Raw genomic sequence first — 19633 nt, forward strand, 5'->3', positions numbered from 1 at the left:
GTATGTTCTCAAACCACAGCTTATGCAGTGCCCCAACACAGGTTACTAAGTTCCTATGGGGCACATTTGTGATCATAAGCTAGTCTTTTACTCTACGTTAGTGCAAACAATTAGCTTTTCAGAAAGAGCCTTGCAGACTCTAAAGAGGATAATGTTATGTACTAGCTTTATCTATGAGTAAACTAAATACAGAGTTGGATTTGTAATTTTGAAATCAACTTACTTTGGTTAAACTATCCAAACATGTCTAATAAAAAAAAAAAAAAATAGAGGGGATAATACGATAGCGATGGTAGCATGGCAAAGGTCACCTAACCGGAGATTTGGAAGATGCTACTTATAAAGTACATAATCTAGAAATCCAAAAAATCGGTAATGGGGTGGAGTGCGTGGCAAGATGTTAAATTAAAAAAAATAAATCCCTGAGAAACATCAGTCATCTTCTTTAAATACAAATATATTTACTTCAGAAATTTAAAAATTGATGTAAAGAGAAAAGACTTCTGTTTTAAGCACCTATTTTAGATACTCTAAGTTCAGTTAAATTTCTTTATTATATTTCTGCTGTCATCACAATCATTCTGGCAAAACCCGTGTTCAGTACATAAAATAGAAAAAGTCCTCTATCTCACGGGAAAGTCATTTGGGTTGTTCAGTAAAAGAAGTGAAACATAAAAATATCTTTATTTGATGGGTATTATTCAAGATTCCAAATGAAGGTTGTAAGATGTAGAGTTTGGAAGAAAGATCATAATTGTGGAAGAATAATGCACTCTGGAGGTAGGTCCTTATTCTAGCAGCACGAGCCATAGTGTTATGTTCTCGTCTGAACATTACGTTCTCAACCTGAAGCAGCAACTGCTACCAACACCAAGAAAAAATAGTGCAAGAAGAAAAAAGTACAGAAAAAACAGACAGGAATACTTTGTACAGCTCTGCTTGTTACAACAATAGACATGGATATAAGAATATTACAATAGCAACAGCGGCAATCCTGAAGCTAAAGATACAAATATAATCTAGAAGCCTAACAATAGGAAGTCCAATCCCCTCTCCACACTCTAAACCCCCCAAAAAAGACTGCAAATAGTGATATGAAACAACACAACTCCAAAACATCAAAAAGATGGTAGAAGAAGGAATGGAATGAAAATGGGAGATTGTAAGAAGTCATTAAAGCTAACTACCTAGGAATGCAAGCACTAAATAAAAGTGACCAAAACAATGCAATGCTTACTAGACAGTTGAGATATTCAAGTATAGTGCCAGGAAGCAGATCAATTTATGGAAAAGTATATGCATGAAGAAATACATTTGAATTAGCTGTTTAAGTATTATTATTTTTTTCAAAAGAAAGAGTAGAAGCATAGCAAAAAGCATAAATGCAGATAGGAATAACAAACTGCTGAAAACAATAATGAATCAGGAAGATAGAAAAATTACCCAAAGAAATGAAAAAAAAAGGAGTAAAAAGTTATGGTAAGAAAACAAAATATGCAAATTTAACAGGTCTCTGTGAAATGTAGTACAGAATTAGGATACCATCAGCAAAATTCTAGCCCCAATTGTGCTTCATTAAGTGATGCCAATCTGTGAAAAAAGGTAGCTTAAACATAACAAAAGAATTAGTAACATTAAAACAAATATGAAAAAAATACAGATGAGTAGAATATATTTAAAAGAAAGATAAACTACTAAAATATAAAAGAAAGCAATGGTAGAAGCATAAAGGAATGCAAAATTAGGAAAAGCAAGGACTATTGTTACCTGTGACTGTTTTGCGAGGAAACGGTCTCAAGCTGCATCAGGGTAGGTTTGGAGTGGACGTTAGGAAGAATTTCTTCATGGAGAAGGTGATCAAATATTGGAATGGGCTGCCCAGGGAAGTGGTGGAGTCCTCATTCCTGGAGGTATTTAAGAGACGTGACGCTAAAGTTTGGTGATGGGACACAATAGGTGAGGTTGATGGTTGAACTTGGTAACCCTGAAGGTCTTTTCCAGCCTAGATGATTCAGTGATTGATGTTCTGTTTCTGAATAGGCATTTACATACAGCTTCTAGTTGTATGTATTATCATCCATGCACCTGTTAGATGATGCTTAACTGAATTCAGTTCCTTTCTACATGTCCTCTGCATTGTTCACTGCAGCAGCTAGAAGCTGAGCAAGATGGTGTGAAAAAGGCTAGTAGCACTGTTAAATCAATTGAATCCTCTCTTGTAGTACTGAATACTGCTCCAAACTCTCCTCCAAACTGTGTATGCAATGCTGGGCAAGTCAATTAAAATCAAACATTTTTTCACAGTTCACAAACTGTATGCAGTGCTTGTTCTTGAACTTTGGGTCACTGTGATGCAATTTGTTAGAAGCAACTACAGCTAAAACCAACAGGATGCTTGCTTTCAGAATGCAAACAGAAAAGGATTGTGAAAATGCAAGCCCTGGGTCCCCTAAGTAATAGGTAGCTCCTTAGACAGTCTATGCATTAGTTCCCTAAGTACCCCAGAATTGTTAAGTGCAATGTGTTTGAAGCATTTGCATTTTGTATTGAGTGTTATAGAAGTGACAGAAGAAAAATAAGACACTGTTTCATGTAGCCTTTGCATACAGTATTGAGTGTGAATCATACAGCTGATAGCAAAATGAGGGTATGCAAAAAAGTGACTGTGACTGCATCCTTAAAAACAATGGCCTATCATGTACATACAACTGAAGTAAAGATGAAAGAACAACCGTCATGCTTCTATCTTATTACTTAGGATCACTTGGCTTTCCAGCTTCGACACTTACACATTTCTGAAAATATTAACTTCACAGAAGGCTAAATCGGATTAAAACAGAGAAATTCTAGAAGGAAAACCCCCCATTACCTCCCTCCTCTCTGTTCTGTTAGCAATTTGAAGGCTCAGAGACTTTCATCTAAGAGCCCAAACTACATGTATGATTACATTGGTAAATGGTAACAGTAACAGCCAGGAACCCACTAACAGTCCTAAGAGAGAGAAGAGACATTTTTATTTTTTTTTATTTTTTGCTAAAGAAAAGAAAAGTTATTTGTTGCACAACAAAGAACAGCCAAGATTCAGTAATTCTTGGGTTCTTACTAAGCCATGGACTAAGTGATTTTTAAAGCCATCGCCTTTCTTTCTTCATGGCAAAGACAATGGGGGGCTTCCAGAAAGTGAGAACTATTAGCATAAATCCAACACACAGGCTCTTTCCCTTAGTATTCTTTAATAAAATATACAATAAATTGAAGAATGTGTGTTATGAAGATCCTGGCAAAACTTCTCTCTTGATGGCAATATATTTTAGAGGAAAACAAATGCTTCAGGCAGGATTTCACTGAAGCTTAAGTTCACGTGCTTAACACTTCTTCTATTCTTACTCAGAGACCAGACTACCCAAAGAGCTTAATCTTTTAACAGTTAAAGTAAAAAAAAGTTTAAAAGATAAGCGTACCAGATCCACTGACAATATCGCTAGTCCTATCTATGATCAGCAAATTTTACAAAGAGCTCAACTCCCATTTACAAGCATAAATGAAATAGCCAGATGCCCAGAATTACCTACTATTCATCAACTTTCTTTGGCTGCCATGCTGAAATATTTGACAGTGAACATCTCAGAGTGATGAGATTCTATTCATGGCTGCATAAATCTATGAAGAAAGTAAATTAATTTAAATTTACACAGCTGTAACAGAGTAAAGAGAAACAAGATTACAGACTTTCAAAGAAAGAATGAAATTAAATACAGTCTGAGACAGGCATCTGAGAAACACATCAAAGAAAGAGGTTGTATAGCAACACTAATGGGAAAGCATTAGATGGTTAAAAAAAGACTAGACTGTCTAAAGAACTGGCTAAGTTACAGAAACAGTGCAGACATTCCAGTGAATGTTCAAGGACTAGCTTCACATGGATAGGTGTTGCTAAGTGATTTTCTTTTTGTTCCACAGCAAACTGAAAAAGATAAAATATTTAAAATGCTCATTGATTCACTGACGGTTTAGCATTAACCGAGCTGTCCCACATGCAATAAACTAAACAGTCTCCTTCTGGGTCAGCAAAAGTAACAAGTAAGAAAAACAATACAAATAATGAAAAACAGAGAAGGACTGTTCCATTGGCATTAAGAGAAAGAAGGAATCATCAGAGAATCATTGAGATCATCTCACTACATAACACTTACCTGGTATTTGCTCTGTTTAGGAAGTTATGCTCTAGTGGAGAAGACCAGGACTTTTGTGTAACCAAGCTATGGCTCTCAGGGATGCATACTTGAATATTTCTGAAGATCCTCCTGTTTAGTTACCTCAATAACCTCTATTCTTAAAAATTCTAGTATAGCTGCAGTCCAAAGTTTCAGTCGTCTGTCTGTTCTGTGCTGCTGCAATCTACTATTTTTCCATACCCAAGTACTCTTTACTAGCAGCGGACTTGTTATTAAGGTTATTTTATTAAGATGCTTGCTTTGTTATAGACACTAATACCTTATGTGATCATAAAAATTTGAAGCCTGATGCTTTATTACTTTTCTCCATTTTTCTTAATAAACTCTACTAAATGAAGAACTCTGCTAAATTTTTAGATGATATGAACAATGGACCTTTTAAACTATTTTTTGATTGATTCAGTGTTCTGCTACAAAATATAAACACTGGTTACCTTGATCTTTACAATAATGCAGAACAAGCATTCAATCCTTTTGCTTCCAATCTAAAATAAACTCATAAAAATATTAAATACACAATCATCAAGGACCTTTTTTTTTTCTTTATTTTCTTCCAAGTCTAATCATCAAGCATTATTATTATTATTTTAGTAGATCATATCATTTTTCCCAAAAGCCAAGTTCATACTTCAAAATAAGTTCTTGGAACAGTGGGGAATAAAAAAGCTGGCAGTCTCTGCTTGAATCTTCAACAGGCAAGAGCTCCACAGTAACATTTCCAACTGGAAACTCTTATTCAGTGCCTTCCTCCTGTGTGGGGCTGGCAGCTGCGAAACTCAGAAAGGATCTATAAAGTAGAGCAATCATAATATTTTCTTGGAATAAAGTTGATAGCATTATTAACAAGCTTGCTAAGTGTGTTTTCTGTAGCCACTGCCAAATCAATGTGCAGTAATCATGACTATAATCAATTTCTTGCAGTTAACAACAAATCCTGAATGAATTGGAACAACACAGTCCATTACATTCCTAATTATACATATGTACATATATTTAAATAGATCTACATCTAGCCTGTATTTTCACTGTATTAAAAGTGGAGGATGAGACTAAGTGACGTTCTGACTGTACATAAGCCGTGATCACAGGTTAGTACGGTTGGTTTAGAAATCCTGAAGTGTTTCTTCTTTTATGACCTCTGATGCTCAGACATCCTTTGCTATTAAATATGCAGCTCTGTCAAGTCTGTGACACGTAACTCAGGTTGATACATGATAAAAATCACACGGTGAAATTGGGAGTTCTTGCCTATCTTGCCTACAATAAATATGGGAATTGGCTCTTCTAGCTGATGTACGCATTGGTTTGCCCTACAGAACATTACTGAATTGGATTAACACCATCACTGAATGCGAGAAAACATGATGGTTTACCATCAATGCAGAAAAGATATGTTTCTAATGGAAAAATATACCCTGAGCTTTACTATTCTTATAAGACACTTTTCTAAAAGTGTCTCTTCGATTAGAGCTGCATTAAAAAATCCAAGTTAACTCTCTTCTACTCGCCCAGTTTATGAAAGTGTTTACTTTGCTTTTATGTATTTACATATATCCCATTCTCCTTGTTTCTGTGATAAAACTTTCATAGACAATAAATTATAAATCACATTTATGTATAATTTATTATTTTAAATACATATTTTATCTTTTAGCTTTTTAAACAGGAACTTTTTAGCTTTGTTCCTTTAAGGTCTCAACAGTTTGAAAATGTCATGAATAAAGCATGCTTCAAGCTGCATTTACATTTTTATAGGGTGTGCTGTAACAGTATAGATTTTGTTCTTTAGATGTACGCTCCTGGGTCAACATGATTGTCTTAGGAAAAAACTTTACAGAAGTCTCTGGGAACGTCATAACCACACTTTTTCATTATTTCTCAGCATTGTGGACATCTCCCTGCCAGACCTGCCTTTCTTTGGTCAGAAAATTACGATTCTTTCCAGAAAGATTCACACACACATCTATGTCAGTACCTGTCAAATACCCCCCATACAGATTTCTGTATTAGAGCCAGGCAGGATTTAGGTATTTTCCAACACTGAAGTCTTAATTCTACTACAGAATAGCTCAGAGTTGCTCTGGAGATGAATTAGTTTATCAAGTATCTGTCCTACTTAAAAGACCAAGTTATGTTTTTATTCATTATAAAATGAAAGACATTTATTTATCTCAAAATTATCTAGATTTACACATGAATTTTAGATTAGAATTTTATTATATTATCTTACATCTCCCAAACATCCCTCACAGAAAAGTGCAGGTGGTCTATTGAAATTTACCTGCCTTGGGAAAAATAAAACCTTTTTGCAACAGCAACAAATCCATATAAGCAATGGGTTGATTCTAATTCCTTTCAATATACCTAACAGCACGATGTTGTCCAGATTAACCTGGAACTCAGCTATGGGCTTTTCTAAGGACTGAAGTTTTTCCTTCATGAAATTTAATCTGATAAATAATTTTATTATCTTTTTTTTTTTTTTCAAATTTGAAAGCATAAACAAAATAGAAAATGTATGCTGCAGATAATTATGAGTTTACAGAAAAATATTCTAATAATGTGGAGAGATAGACAATACCCAACCTTTGTGCTGATATACTTGCCATTATTCTACCAAGTGACAATTACAGTATCTCTCTCTAACAAATAACATTTAAACAATATAGACAAGAAAAAAAAAGGCATAAGAATTAATGGATTATATTGCAAATACAGAGTATTTTTTTGAGAAAGTGAATATCTGGGATAACTGCAAAATAATTTACAGAGATCTTTATATTGCCATAGGTATTTTATCTTTTTGATACAATAGAATAACATATATATGTCTTCTTCTGTCTTTCCAAAAGAAAAATAAAAACATACTTTAAAAACTTTTTTCCCTACAGAAAAGCTCATGCGTGTTCATTTAACCATTGTTAAAATAATCCATGTTTTCTCATATTTGTTAGCTGAAGCAGCAAATGACTAACACAATCCATTTTGATGAGTCACTGCACAATGTGTGAGCTGGCAAATGTGAAAACATTCCCAGAACTAAAATTACAATTTGCTTTCTCAGGGGGCAAGTGTTTTGTGGCTAATTAGTATTGTGGGTACTGAAAAAAAAACACCACACCATCCCCACCCCCAAACTCCTTATAGGTCATTCAAACTCTATTCACATCTTTGAAATACCTTCCAATCAGCCAAAAGTATTTGGCACACATTTGTGGTCTGTATGCATAAGAAGAATTCTAAACAAGCTCTGACTGAAATCCCATAGCTGAGTAACTAAGCTCATTTGTTGCAAGCTTTACGAAATAGGGGCAGTGACTAACAGCAAAGCTGTGCTGGTGTGTCATTTCATGCAGCAAATAGGCAAAAATACTTGAGCACTTCTAAGATTCACAGCTTGGCAGCAGAGATTTTAGTATGAGACTCTATTTCCTTTCCCAGCTCTTGTTCAGATAGCAACTACTTTCTTTACATCCTGACACTGCACACTACCTTAGGAGTTTACTGCAATATTTATTTTTTATTTTTTATCCTTCTCCTCCTTTCTTTGGTTAAAGTATTCTCTAGTGGGCACGGAGCTCTCAAGAAAATCATCTGTATCCTCCAACTCATTCTTCTTCACTGACTTTCCCCTGCAGTTAGAAATGAGATTTGTCCTTCTCCTCTTCCCCGCTTCTCTTCCCTTCTCACTTTCCTTTACAACTAGTGAAGAGAAAGCAGAAAAGTTCAGTGAGGATGCCAGCTTTGAAAATAAGCAGCAAGTTAGAGTAGGAGTTGCCAATTATTAAATTATCGAGAGAATCCAAATAGCCATAAACACAAAATATCATCACAGACTTAGGGGAGAAAAATGCAGCTTGCACATCAAATCATGAAAGCAGCTGCAGAGGTTTCCTTTTCAGTCTTGTCACCTGGAAGACAAAATGATTCCCTTTATTTTGCTGAACAGACAGGAGGCAAACAGCACATGCCATTGCTGACTGAACTGCAAAATCAAAATTGACAAATCCTGGAGGAGGAAGCTACTATTATAAAGCCAGGCACGACTGCTAATGCTACCTTGACTTCCTCAGCTGATACCTGCTGCTGCTGCTCAACAGCCCCTGAGGCCCAAGTGACATTACTCTGGATTCCAAGACAAGCCAAGAAAGTGAATGATAATTTTGTCATAAAAACAGGAAAAAAGAGACTGACACAGAAGATTAACCACCATTGTAGGTTTTGTACCGTGATAAAGAAGCAGAGGAAGGGAACTCTGTTTAAACTCAGCATGCTTCTTAAAAGTAGAAAAAATATTATTCATGACAGTTCAATGAAGAAAGAAAGATGTGACAGAAAATTAATGTATGGGCTGAAAAAACAGAAATTAAATCCAACAGTAGCCCCTGACATTTTTTCCCATTTTGATTTGTTATAATAATAATCATTATTATTGAAAGAAGCTGTCTTACTCTCCGTGTAAAAATAAAATACAAAATGGAAACTCAAATCCTTTTCTAATGCCTTAAAGCACTGCATTGATGCCACAAAAGGGCACTTTGTGGATGTATACACATACATAACTGCACATATCTGTAGGTGCATATACACGTACAGCAAAATAACCTATTAATTACAAAGGTCCCCATTTCAGAAGGGAAAAACTGCTTTAAGAACTCGACATTTTAGGTGGAAAGAAAAAAAAAAAAAAAGAAAAGAGAAGCGGTATATCTTAAATTTATGCTTTTTACTCTTATCCTCCATTGTCAAAGAGTGGTTTGATTTGGGGAAGAGCAAACACTTCTCCAAAGTTTAAGAGTACTGTCTATACAAGTATTCTAAATTTCTTTTGCTCTATCTGGGTTCACTTTAGATTAAAAATCCAAGCTGGCCTCCTAACTGTAACTTGCAATATATCACTGTGAAGGAGAAGCATGAAAAGCACAGTCATGCAAGTGAAGATTGGCATGTTTAGACTTCCTCTTGCTCTCAAGCGTACAAGGAACAGACCTGGAACATTAATATTCTGTCTGTGACTGTGCAGAGCTCGCTTTTTTTTGCTGAATTCACAAAATTAACCCAGTAGCTTTAAAGCAGAGTCCAAAGCTGAAAAATTTCATAAAGCTTCAACAAGTTCTTGTAGCTGTGTCAATTTTCACCAGTGAAGGAAATACCACTTAGTTCACATGAGCATAGACTGAGCTGCTTTTCTAAGATTCACAAATCGAGAAGTTAAAGCTTTACAGAATGTATCCAGCAAATCCTACAAATACAGCACTTGGAACAGAAAAGTTAAAGATATTATAGAATCAAGCCATTAGTTATATAATAATATTATATTATTATATTATAATAATATATTAGTTATATAATAATATGAATTAAAGTAAAAATTATATGCCATTTCAAAGAAGGAGATGTGCCTGGGTGTAAAGTTAAGCACCATATCCAGTCCTATTGCCTTCTCTTTATTAATGCTGAGGTGTGTCTCATGTACCTTGGCATAAGGGTCATGTGCAAGATATTTAATAGAGGGGTTAAAAAAAATCTCAAATCATACATTAGGAGAAGGCATCAACAGTAAATACTGTAGCTGTAGAATGCATCAGGTTGTGTTGTTCTAGCACAAAGCATAATCTCAAGGTATGTCCAGTGCTTTAGCTTCTTCCCTTTTTCCCAAACATCACCAAGGCAGTTGCCACAGACATGTATTTCATCTTTCAAACTAAAGAGAACTTAGTAACTACATAATAATTTTACTGACCATTTCTCTCCCTTTCCAGTTATCATGATGTGACATACAGGTAAGCAAATTGTTAATGGAGTAGCTCATATGCCTGTATTATTATTATTATTTTTACATATGATTATGATTTAAATGAGGTCCATTTATATATTATTTTCCCAAGGCTTACTACAATGAAAAAAGCAAATTACTTTATTACTAGAGTGCTACTCTTAGATTGCTTTGTATCTTGAGAACTTTTGTCAGTAAAAATTTTCCTTGGCAAAATTCAGCACTGTCTGTATTTGCTTCAATTAAGAAATGATGAACAACACCTGAAAATAAATAAATAAAATATAAAACCAACACCTTGCCTTTAAAATAGTGGAAAGGCACAAGGTCCTCATTTTCACCTAGCTATTTCTGTCTTGCAAAAAAATGGAGGGAAAAAAAAAAAGTGAGTATGAAAGTTGGTTGCTGTAATGGACCTGCAAGAATTTTATTTTGAGTTTTAGTCTTCTCCTATCTCTAGGCCCTCCTATGTACTGTTAGCTTTATTTGGTAACAGAGAATGACTTCTGGACTTTTATTTCCTGGTTGGATTGAAGCTGTCTATCTGGGTAATTCTGGGTCTTCCAGTACTTTTTTGTTTTAGTTGTATTTGGGGAGCCAAAGGGTTTTTGCATATTCTTTCTGGATTAGGGCAGGTTTCAGAGAAAACTAGCCAGTTTCCTTTCTGCTGGCACTATGCCTCAGTGATACTACTATCAAATTAAAATTTGATGAGTTACAGCAATTGAAAGTGTGAATGAGGCAACAGCTAGGGTCTTGGAAGGTTACACACAAGTGCAGGGATGAAGCAGCAGAAGGTATACTAGAATCCTTTCTGTCTTCATTCCTCTCCTTGACTGAGAGCTAACTTTTGAACAGAAAAAAAAATGGACTAAAAGGTGAGAACATCTTAATGAAGGCTTTGTTATGGCAGAAAAACAGGATTTTATGTATAAATTCAGTGTTATTCCGTGATTAGCGTAGGCGGGAGTGTAGCAGTTATTGCCAATTTACTCACCTAGAAGTTAGGATAAAAATGATATTGCATATCTACTGTTTACTGTAGTTTTCTATTCATGATTTTTTTACATAAATGATTTTTTAACTGATATTTACTTCAGCTATAATAATGCCTTATTATATTAAAAACCAAACCCAGACTCATAAAGACCATATGAAGGTACCGGATGATCAGAATTAAAGAAGTTAATATCTTCCACAATTCTCTGAGACTGTCTTTGAAGATCATAGAAAATACTGGGCTTTTTTATAGTAAATTAAAATGGCAATTTTGTATTAATGAAGTAGAAATAGTTGTTACCATTAGGAAAAATATTGCTTGAGTATACTGAAAGGTAGTCATCTTTCCAACAGGTAGCTAATCTACAGAAGAATATCATCCCTCATAAAAGGCATTAACATTCAAAGGGAAACTCTAAGAGAAGAAACCAACATGCACAAATGTAAAAGAAGAAGGAATCTGTGTATCTCTGAATAAAAATCTTTTTCATGCCAATGGAGTTCGCATAAGAGAAGAATATTCAACAAACAAGTGACAGGGACCGAAAACAACTTCAGAGAGATATGTGACTTCAGGAGCACTGAAAGGCTATTTTTTTTTTTCCTTAGACTATAACAATTTTGAAAAATAGGAGGCATTGTTTCCTGCCAGAACTAAGACCCAAATACTCAGTGCTATTCAGACACCAATTCCCAAACTGATAAACGTACTTCTAAATCAGAGTCTAGCAGGTACATGGATTGGAAGTAAATGACTATAATACTTCCAAGAACCTGGACTTTACCCACTATTCCCAGTGTTTCCCTGAGGCCTGGGTAGGGCCACCCTGGCCTCAGCTCAGCACCCATTGGACAGAACTAGGAAACCACATGTTGAGGGGATTCCCATAGGAAGAGAAGAAGGGGGAATCACCCCCTGCACTAGGGCTGCCTTTCAGCCTGCCCACTGCCTTCTGCTTTGTCCTGGTCTCTGCTGGGATGGGCACCACCCCATATCCATCCCAACCTGGGGGCTGCCTTCCTGGCCAGGCCTGGGCCTATGGCTGCCTGACTCCTGTCACTGTCCCTTTCTCATCCCAGTTCATGTTGCTGGAGGCTGAGGAATGGGGATGGTCGGGAACTGAGGCCACCATGTCACCCTAATGGGCCCCATGGTGTTTACAGTCAATAGCACTAAACACATCAGAGAGGTCTATCCAGAGAAGTGTGGATGCAATTGACTCTCTTGCCTAAGAAAAGAAGAAAGCAATTCAGCACAGCAACAAGTTCTGCTTCTGTTTTGTGCTCTAGCCTGAAGCTTGATGTAGGGGATCTGACGATACCAGCAAATGACACCTGGTCCTGGTGACTGCCTCAATAACTTCTAGCCATAAAATACAAAAGTAAACTAGGGCAGCAGAGGGAAGAAAAAGAAAAAAAAAAAAAAAAAGCCGACCAACAGCTCACTTGTCTTCCTAAGGAATGAATTATGAATAAGGAAAGGAAATAGCTAGATTCCAGTTTATATTGTAGATCAGGAGTTTTCTTTGTTTACCTTGAATAAACCCTTTCTTGCTAGATTTGAGTACTCAGAAAAGGGCAGCTGGACAATCAAGGAAACCAAAGCTCTTTATGCACACCTGCTATGATACCAAATTAGTTTGGGGTGGGTGAACTGTTGTAGTGCTGGCCTGCTAAGGAAAGCATTAAGACTCAGAAATCAAAGGGAATCTTTCATGGTTTTGTATGAGTCTTCTATTACTTTTCCATAGCTGTTAGCACTTTAAAAAGATAAGAAGAAGCTTAATATGATTTTTGCAGCATACAGGTACCTGCACAGCAGTTATTTTTAAATTTACCCTAGGGTCAATGCCACCTTTATTTCAATGCTGACATACTACGATATCTATTCTATGCTGCTACAAAGCCCCTCTAGAGGCTGCCAGTCTTCTCTAATTCTTGGCTTGGACAGGGGCTGCGCTATCAATAAATGTGCATTAGGGAATGGAGTGATGCTAGCAAAATTAATTTCACCTATGACATAAAGCAGACTCAAACTAGTTCTGTATGTAATCTTTAGAGAATTGGTTCCTTTCTGGTAAAATTATAATGCTATATTAGAAATTGTATTCATTTGTGCTTCAAGGCAGCTTGAAGGTTTGCATTTCAGTTATATAACATTTTTGAATACTGCTGTATGTATGATTAAATTTTTATTCTGTAGTAGAAATTAATTACAAATAATTTAAAGCAATGAAACTTGGGGGTTTTCTGAAGACAGCAGATAGTCTTGCTAGAAGACAGGCTTGATAGACCAATCATATTTGAAACCTGGGGCTGAAGTAAATCATCACCATTTGGAAACGACTAGTGATCTACTTATTTGCAGTCAGATAATCAGCAGTGTGCACAAAAACCTTTCTCAAAGTTACTTTTTTTTTTTTTCCTCCTTTCTGTCCAACATATCTTTTTTTTTTTTTTCTGTAGTAATTCATTTCTACTGTAAAGGACTGGTTGGTACTGCTCTAGGTGAACAATTCAATTCACCTAGGCTCTGACTTAGGGCAGGCCATCTATGACAACACTAATAAATAGCGCATAAAATTGTTTTAATCTATATTGGAGACATAATTGGTCCTGCAGAATGTCATGTGTGCAGTTCAATCATGTTTCCACTTCATGTGCTATTCTGTGACCTGCCCTGCTATCTGCTATATATTTAATGCAATAATCTGAGTTTTCTCATCAGCAAAAAGAAAAAAAAAAAAAAAAAACTTTTTTTTTTCTGTTCACCTTTAGTTTTACCCAAGACAATACAATTTATGTGAACTGAGATGTCCTTTAGGATCCTTTCCATCTCAACCAATCCCTGCCCTGAAATCTTCCACTTAAAATTTTGTTCCTTCCATAAAACACAGCCAGTAGAGCTCTGTATTGGTCTCATATAAAGCTCTTAACTATCAACAAAAAGACTCCTATCAACCTTAGTTGACACTAGATTTGGATTTTTCTGCTACTATATACTTACTATGGAACTAAGTCCTAAGACAAACAACATAGAAGAGAATTTCATGTGGAGAGGAAAACACTGCATTTTCAGCATTCATGTGTTGCAGTAACACGGATTGATGAAATATTAACCTGGTACCATACATATATCTTGTATTTCCCGTATTGTTGTCTGCTGTTGCTCTCCATGGTAGAAGAAAATTTTTGTGCTACCAAGAGTGTACTGTCTGTCTTTGTAAATGGATCCACTGATACTAGTTTAATTTTGCAAATTGATTGTTAGTTTGATCCCTTAAATTTAATTACAGTTTTTTATAATCTGCTAGTCCTGAGATTTAAATCACATACATAAAATTTGGATAACTGCATTTTGATATTATGGGAAGGAATGGATCTACATACTTGACTGTCAGATCTGCAAAATGATCCAATAGATCAAAACAGAAATCAGAAAACAGATCAAATCAAAAGCTCCAGCAAAAGTGAAAACAAACATAAAAACCACCTTATCCTTGACACCACATAGATAATATGGTGTAATAAACAATAACTTCCACCATAGGAAATGCTGACTAAAATTTCAAAACCTTTGTTATGCAGGAAGCCAGACTTGCAGATGACCGTAGATCATTCATTCAAATACTTGTCTTTTCAAGAGTTTCATTAAGCTTAAGAATTCAAGTGTTGTTTGGTCCTGCTTGTATTGATCCATATATCCTGAGAACCAGTGTGAGAGATGGAAGTGTGCTTCACTCAGAATCACAGCATTAAGAGATCTAACATGATCCTTGTACAACATGAGCCTCAGTACAATACGGCTACTTCAATGAGCTTATGGCAGATCCATTTCCAAAGCCTCACATTTCTCTGCAGCTCTTATTTGCACGCAATTAAGTTGCTTCTGAAAAAGGCTGCACCATATACTACTGCTACCATCTCAATTCTATATATGAAGGCAAATAGATAGGTTTAATTCAACTCCCAGTGCAGTTGCACTCAGTGTTCTCAAGATCGGTTCTGGTGAAACCAACAAAAAACAAATAAAGAATAATTGTTTGGATGTTTTTTCTCAAGTTTGCTCAAATCTACTTTGAATTTTAGTCAAAGTATACATATTAAAACAAAACATGAATCTTAAAATGAAAAGTTATTTTTGATTCCTGATTTATTTTTTTAATTTCAGAAAAACTTCCATACATTTACTATTCAGTTTTATTATGCTAGAATACTTCAGTGCTTCACTGTTTTCTACTTTTTACTACATGAAGCTACAGTACACCTTCTCTGTATTTTCCTAGCCATTCACTCATCCATAAAATGCAGTATGGCACATATCTTATATAGTCAAACACATGCCTGCACATATGCAGACTTTGAAGATATACTATTAAAGGCCATATCTTCAGGAAGTATTTGAAATACATTAATGTTTTCCAATCTTAGACTCCAAAGACTATTAAGCATAAATCTAACACCAGGTTTCTGGAACGGGGTCAGGCTTGAGTGCTCTTCTATTAAGAATGACTAATTCTGGGCAACCCTTCAACAAAGCATCACCCTAAAAAAGACACCCATTATTTTAGCTATGAAGCTATAGTCTAAAGACACTTACACTGCTTCTTTGTGGATTTATCAGAATTGAGTGTGATCATTTTTACTCTGCAATTCCCTTCTTCCCATTTCCCTGAAGAAAGGTCAGTTTGCATTTCAAAATGGGGTCTAGGGTTGTCATTTCATAGGAACAGTAGGGTTCCCTTATACAATGAGATGTCACCAGCTGTGGCTGATGAACTTCTATGGTTTGTAAGTTTTTAGTGATACTTCCTTTTGATCAAATCACATCAAAATCTGTGATAAATTGTGATCAAATTTGTGATAAATTGCAACAGGAATAAAATGAATAAACAAGGAAAGGTTAGATGAATGCTTTCAGAGTCCAATCAAGTATGTTTTTTTTGTTTGTGTCCCCCCCCCCCTCCCCATTTAACAACAAGAAAGTTGCTAAATAGTTCATAAGGGGATCTGCTAAATCATGTAAGTTTACTTCAAAGAAAATGCCAGTTTCTCAGATGACTGATCCACATCGCAGTACTTTCATCTCAAACTATATCAAAATACTGGTGATTACTTCAGATCAGCCTACTCTTGTAATGCCTTCATGCAGTAGGACTTAGTTATTTCTGGGTTTTGGATTTCCCTTTATATGCAAGTATGTAAATATATATATATACACACATATATAAATGTAATGAACATAAGTTTTATTGGTTAAGTTAAAGGTTCAGCATACTTATTTTCCCTACCAGTAAATTCTGGTTCAACAGGTATGGTCACTTTTCTATTTGGGATCGAATAAAAATACCATGTTGAATCAGCAGGCCAGTTCACGTTTGGTTTCAGTTCAGTTCCAGGCTCCCCCAAACTACAGTTCATTTTGAAAGTGCTTTCCCCTCTGAAGCATCTGGTTGACATGGTTAGGTTCAGTGCTTTCAATGTGTGGCAGAAAGCTTCACTAACCTTTCATAAAGCTGCTAGCAGAGCTGAGTTGGAAAATACTGCTTGCTTACTTGTTTTGGCATATGCTTGCTGTTCAAACTTGGAACAGGATAAATCCCTGAAGGTTGCAGTAGCAGTAAAAATGCCTGAGGAAGAAGAAGGAAAAGTGAGAAGATAAAGTGACTGGTAGAGCAAGGGAGTTCTGAGAGCATGCATTAAATATTAGGTGATATATATTTGCAAATGATTCTCATGAGTTCATCCATGTGGCAAATTCTGATGTACTCACTTGAAAGTTCTCCCCATGAATGCATTTTTTAATCTAAAGTAGGATCTCACACCAAAAAAAAGCTCTTTTATTTAGAGTGTGAGATAGTTTCTCTTTGTTCTAAAATAAAACTCTTACCCTTTCCCTATTCTTTTTACCTCCCAACCTCGGAAAGATTAATTGCTAAAAGGCAGTTCAGGAGCTGCTAGGAAGCTCTCTGGCTATATTTCAACAATGTGACAGCGTTCAGATGTTGCAATGGTTCCGCATTGTATTTCAACAGCTGAATATGTTACCATACATGAAGGGTAGAGTTGTTATTCAAGCCATAATGTCTTCTTCTGCTGACATATCTAAATAAATCTCTGAGTATATGTCTATTCTTCTTACTTACTTCCAGACTATTTTAATCCTGAACACAATGAAGTAGACTTCAAGGAATGGAGGCGAGAGTGTTGTTTCAGGGCATGTGTATCAGACCCACCATCATTCAGCACACACTCCTTTGGCTCCTTGAGCTTGATGCACTTTTTCAGTGTTAAAATAACTTCCTTATAGTAAGTTTACAATTTTGGAGAATTTTCCTTTCACCTTTTCTTCTATCTCTACGTTTATTTTTCAGCCCTTTCATCAATCAGTATGTTTTCCCTTCTGTTTTCCTCTATTTCTGTGCCTGTATACTTTGTATGCAGAAGTTTTCTTTTCTTCCTCCATTCTTTCCTTTGCAGTGTCGGTGCTTCTCCCTTCTCACCCTCTCTCAATTTTTACTGGTTTTGTTTTCAATTTGTTACTGACATTTTCACTACCCCAATGTGTTTTAACCCCTCTATTACCACTCAACAGCAAAATAAAATCAACTACCTTTCTCACCAGATTAGTGAACACACTGGGTAATACAGGTGAGAGAGCTTATGCTAGATTTCATTAGTTTCCCTGCAAATGAGAACACACAAGTAAGAATAAGAGAACTTCCAGAGTGATGAAAAGATCCAGAATAACAGCAAAAAATAATTTCCTAGTTTTTAATCTGGTCCTCAATAGTTTCTGTACCTACAGACAGACAGTTTTTAAAACATTTTCAAAGCCTGCTAAGTAAGCAAGGCAATTGTTCTGCAGGCTGGGAAAATTTCAGTTCTGGGAGGGCTGAAACAACCAGTATTTTTATCTTCCTCCCTCATGAAACAATCTGTTCCAGACATTCCCCAGTTCATCAACATCTTCCTAGGAGAGCATCTCTAGCAAGAAATACTGACAGCTTTTCCCTGAATTTTCTATTGAGCAGGTGGGCTGTAGGATGGTTTTTGCTTTGTAGATACATTTTGGATTGTTTGTGAAAGCTGTTTGTTACCATGCCATCTGATGGACAATTTCTCAATGTGAGTAGAGCATCTGCTCTCACCAAAATGTTTCTTCTAATATGAATAGGCATAGGAGAAATTCATCACTGCAATGTATTTATTCATGCTGATAAAGAGATTTGCAAAGTATTTCAAAAGGTAAAATGGCAATATTGTCTGCTCAAGGGCACTTTTACATTTTAGTACACGTTTATTTTTATTTTTTTTTTCCTGATGTATCTTTTCCCCTCAAGAAATTAGCACATCTTCCAGACCTCAAATAAAAATAATTAAAATAAAATATTTCTGGCCCCTATATTACCATGTTCTGATTCTTCAGGACTGATTCTCCTTAATATGGTCTAGTAGGAGGGCAAAGGCGTGGTAAGCTTACCATTTTAAAGTGCAGGTAGTGGTGAATTACCAGTCATTGGTAGAAACTGTACTGCAGATGATGATCTTTGATATTGAGTCAGGAAAATAACAGGCAAATATTGCAGTTCTTACCACTAGCAAACTCAGTACTATTTCTGGAAAAAGGAAGGGAGAGAGGTAGGGAAGGTTTACTCACATAACATTCAATACCTGGTAGGCTTGTAAAATTTCAACTGGGACAAGGAGGATTTAATCACAGAATGGTTGAACTTGGAAGAGAACTCCTGAAATCATCTAGTCCAAGTCAGCTAGACCAGGTTGTCCAGGACAGCATCCAGTTGGGTTCTGAATGCCTCCAAGGATGGAAATGCCACAACCTCTCTGGGCAACCTGTTCAAAAAGGAAAAGAAAAAACAAAACAAAACACCAAGTGTTTTCTTTTGTTCAGATGGGATTTTGTATGTTTTAGTAAGTCCTGTCATTGCGCACAAACCAGAACAGTCTGCTCCCTCACCTTCTTTCCCTCCAATCAGTTATTTATACACATTGAAAAGATCTCTTCTCCTCCAGCCTGAATAGTCTCAGCTCTCGGTCTCTCTGGAGCATAAAGAAGATACACCAGTGTCCTAATCATCCTGGTGGCCCTGAGCTGGACGTGCTCCAGTAAGTTCCATCTTTGTTTTACCAAAGCTCTAGATCACACTGGTCTGCAGGCAAAGTATTGCATTTTCCAAAACTACCACATAAGTAACTTGATAACTGCCAATACGTAATTCAACTTTTTTTCTATCAAAAAAATGCAGATATATGCCAATTATTTTAAGACATTCAAACCCAAATCTTATGACTATGTAAACAAGATTATAAAGGTATTTGCACTCTAACATTTTTAAAACTCTTAGATAAAAAGTAAGGTAGTAAAAGAGCTAAATATCGGATTCAGTGGACACACTGAACAATTTTTGCAGTTGTCAGTGAACTTTTTATTTGGTAACCTTAATCTGACAGTGCTTTTTACAATCACCTTTGAATTAATTTTAGGTTTGAAATTCTGCACTGACCTCCTGTAAGCATCTTTCGGTACTCACATAGAGTGCATGCAGTCTTCTGAAGCTGCTTTTAAAACCAGACCTGCTGTCCTTAAGAGGCTGTGCCTGTA

At 35.9% G+C, this 19633-nt stretch overlaps 1 protein-coding gene and 1 long non-coding RNA gene across 12 annotated transcripts in view; one reads left to right on the forward strand and one right to left on the reverse strand.

The window, feature by feature from the left end:
- Positions 1-1825: 1825 nt before the first annotated feature.
- LOC311420745 (uncharacterized protein) overlaps positions 1826-19633 on the reverse strand; it is a 154216-nt gene continuing 136408 nt past the window's right edge. For 6 of the 11 annotated variants that reach the window (XR_014684527.1, XR_014684528.1, XR_014684529.1 and 3 more), the window contains 2 exons: positions 18685-18864; positions 16103-16640 (listed from right to left, as the gene is read on the reverse strand). Coding sequence is in view for 6 of the 11 variants with exons in the window: in XM_084491936.1 (XP_084348062.1) it covers positions 18779-18864 (86 nt within the window). In the remaining 5 variants the exon portion in view is untranslated. Of the gene's footprint in view, positions 1905-3568; positions 3661-4882; positions 5023-16102; positions 16641-18670; positions 18865-19633 lie in introns of those variants that run through there. The other 5 variants (XM_084491940.1, XM_084491941.1, XM_084491938.1 and 2 more) reach the window with 5 other exon arrangements.
- Positions 10321-11960, forward strand: LOC311430092. Its single transcript, XR_014688549.1, has 2 exons — positions 10321-10889; positions 11365-11960. It is a non-coding gene; the product is annotated as an uncharacterized lncRNA (long non-coding RNA).

This window comes from Aythya ferina, assembly GCF_964211825.1.
Source record: "Aythya ferina genome assembly, chromosome: 1".
Lineage (NCBI taxonomy): Eukaryota > Metazoa > Chordata > Aves > Anseriformes > Anatidae > Aythya > Aythya ferina.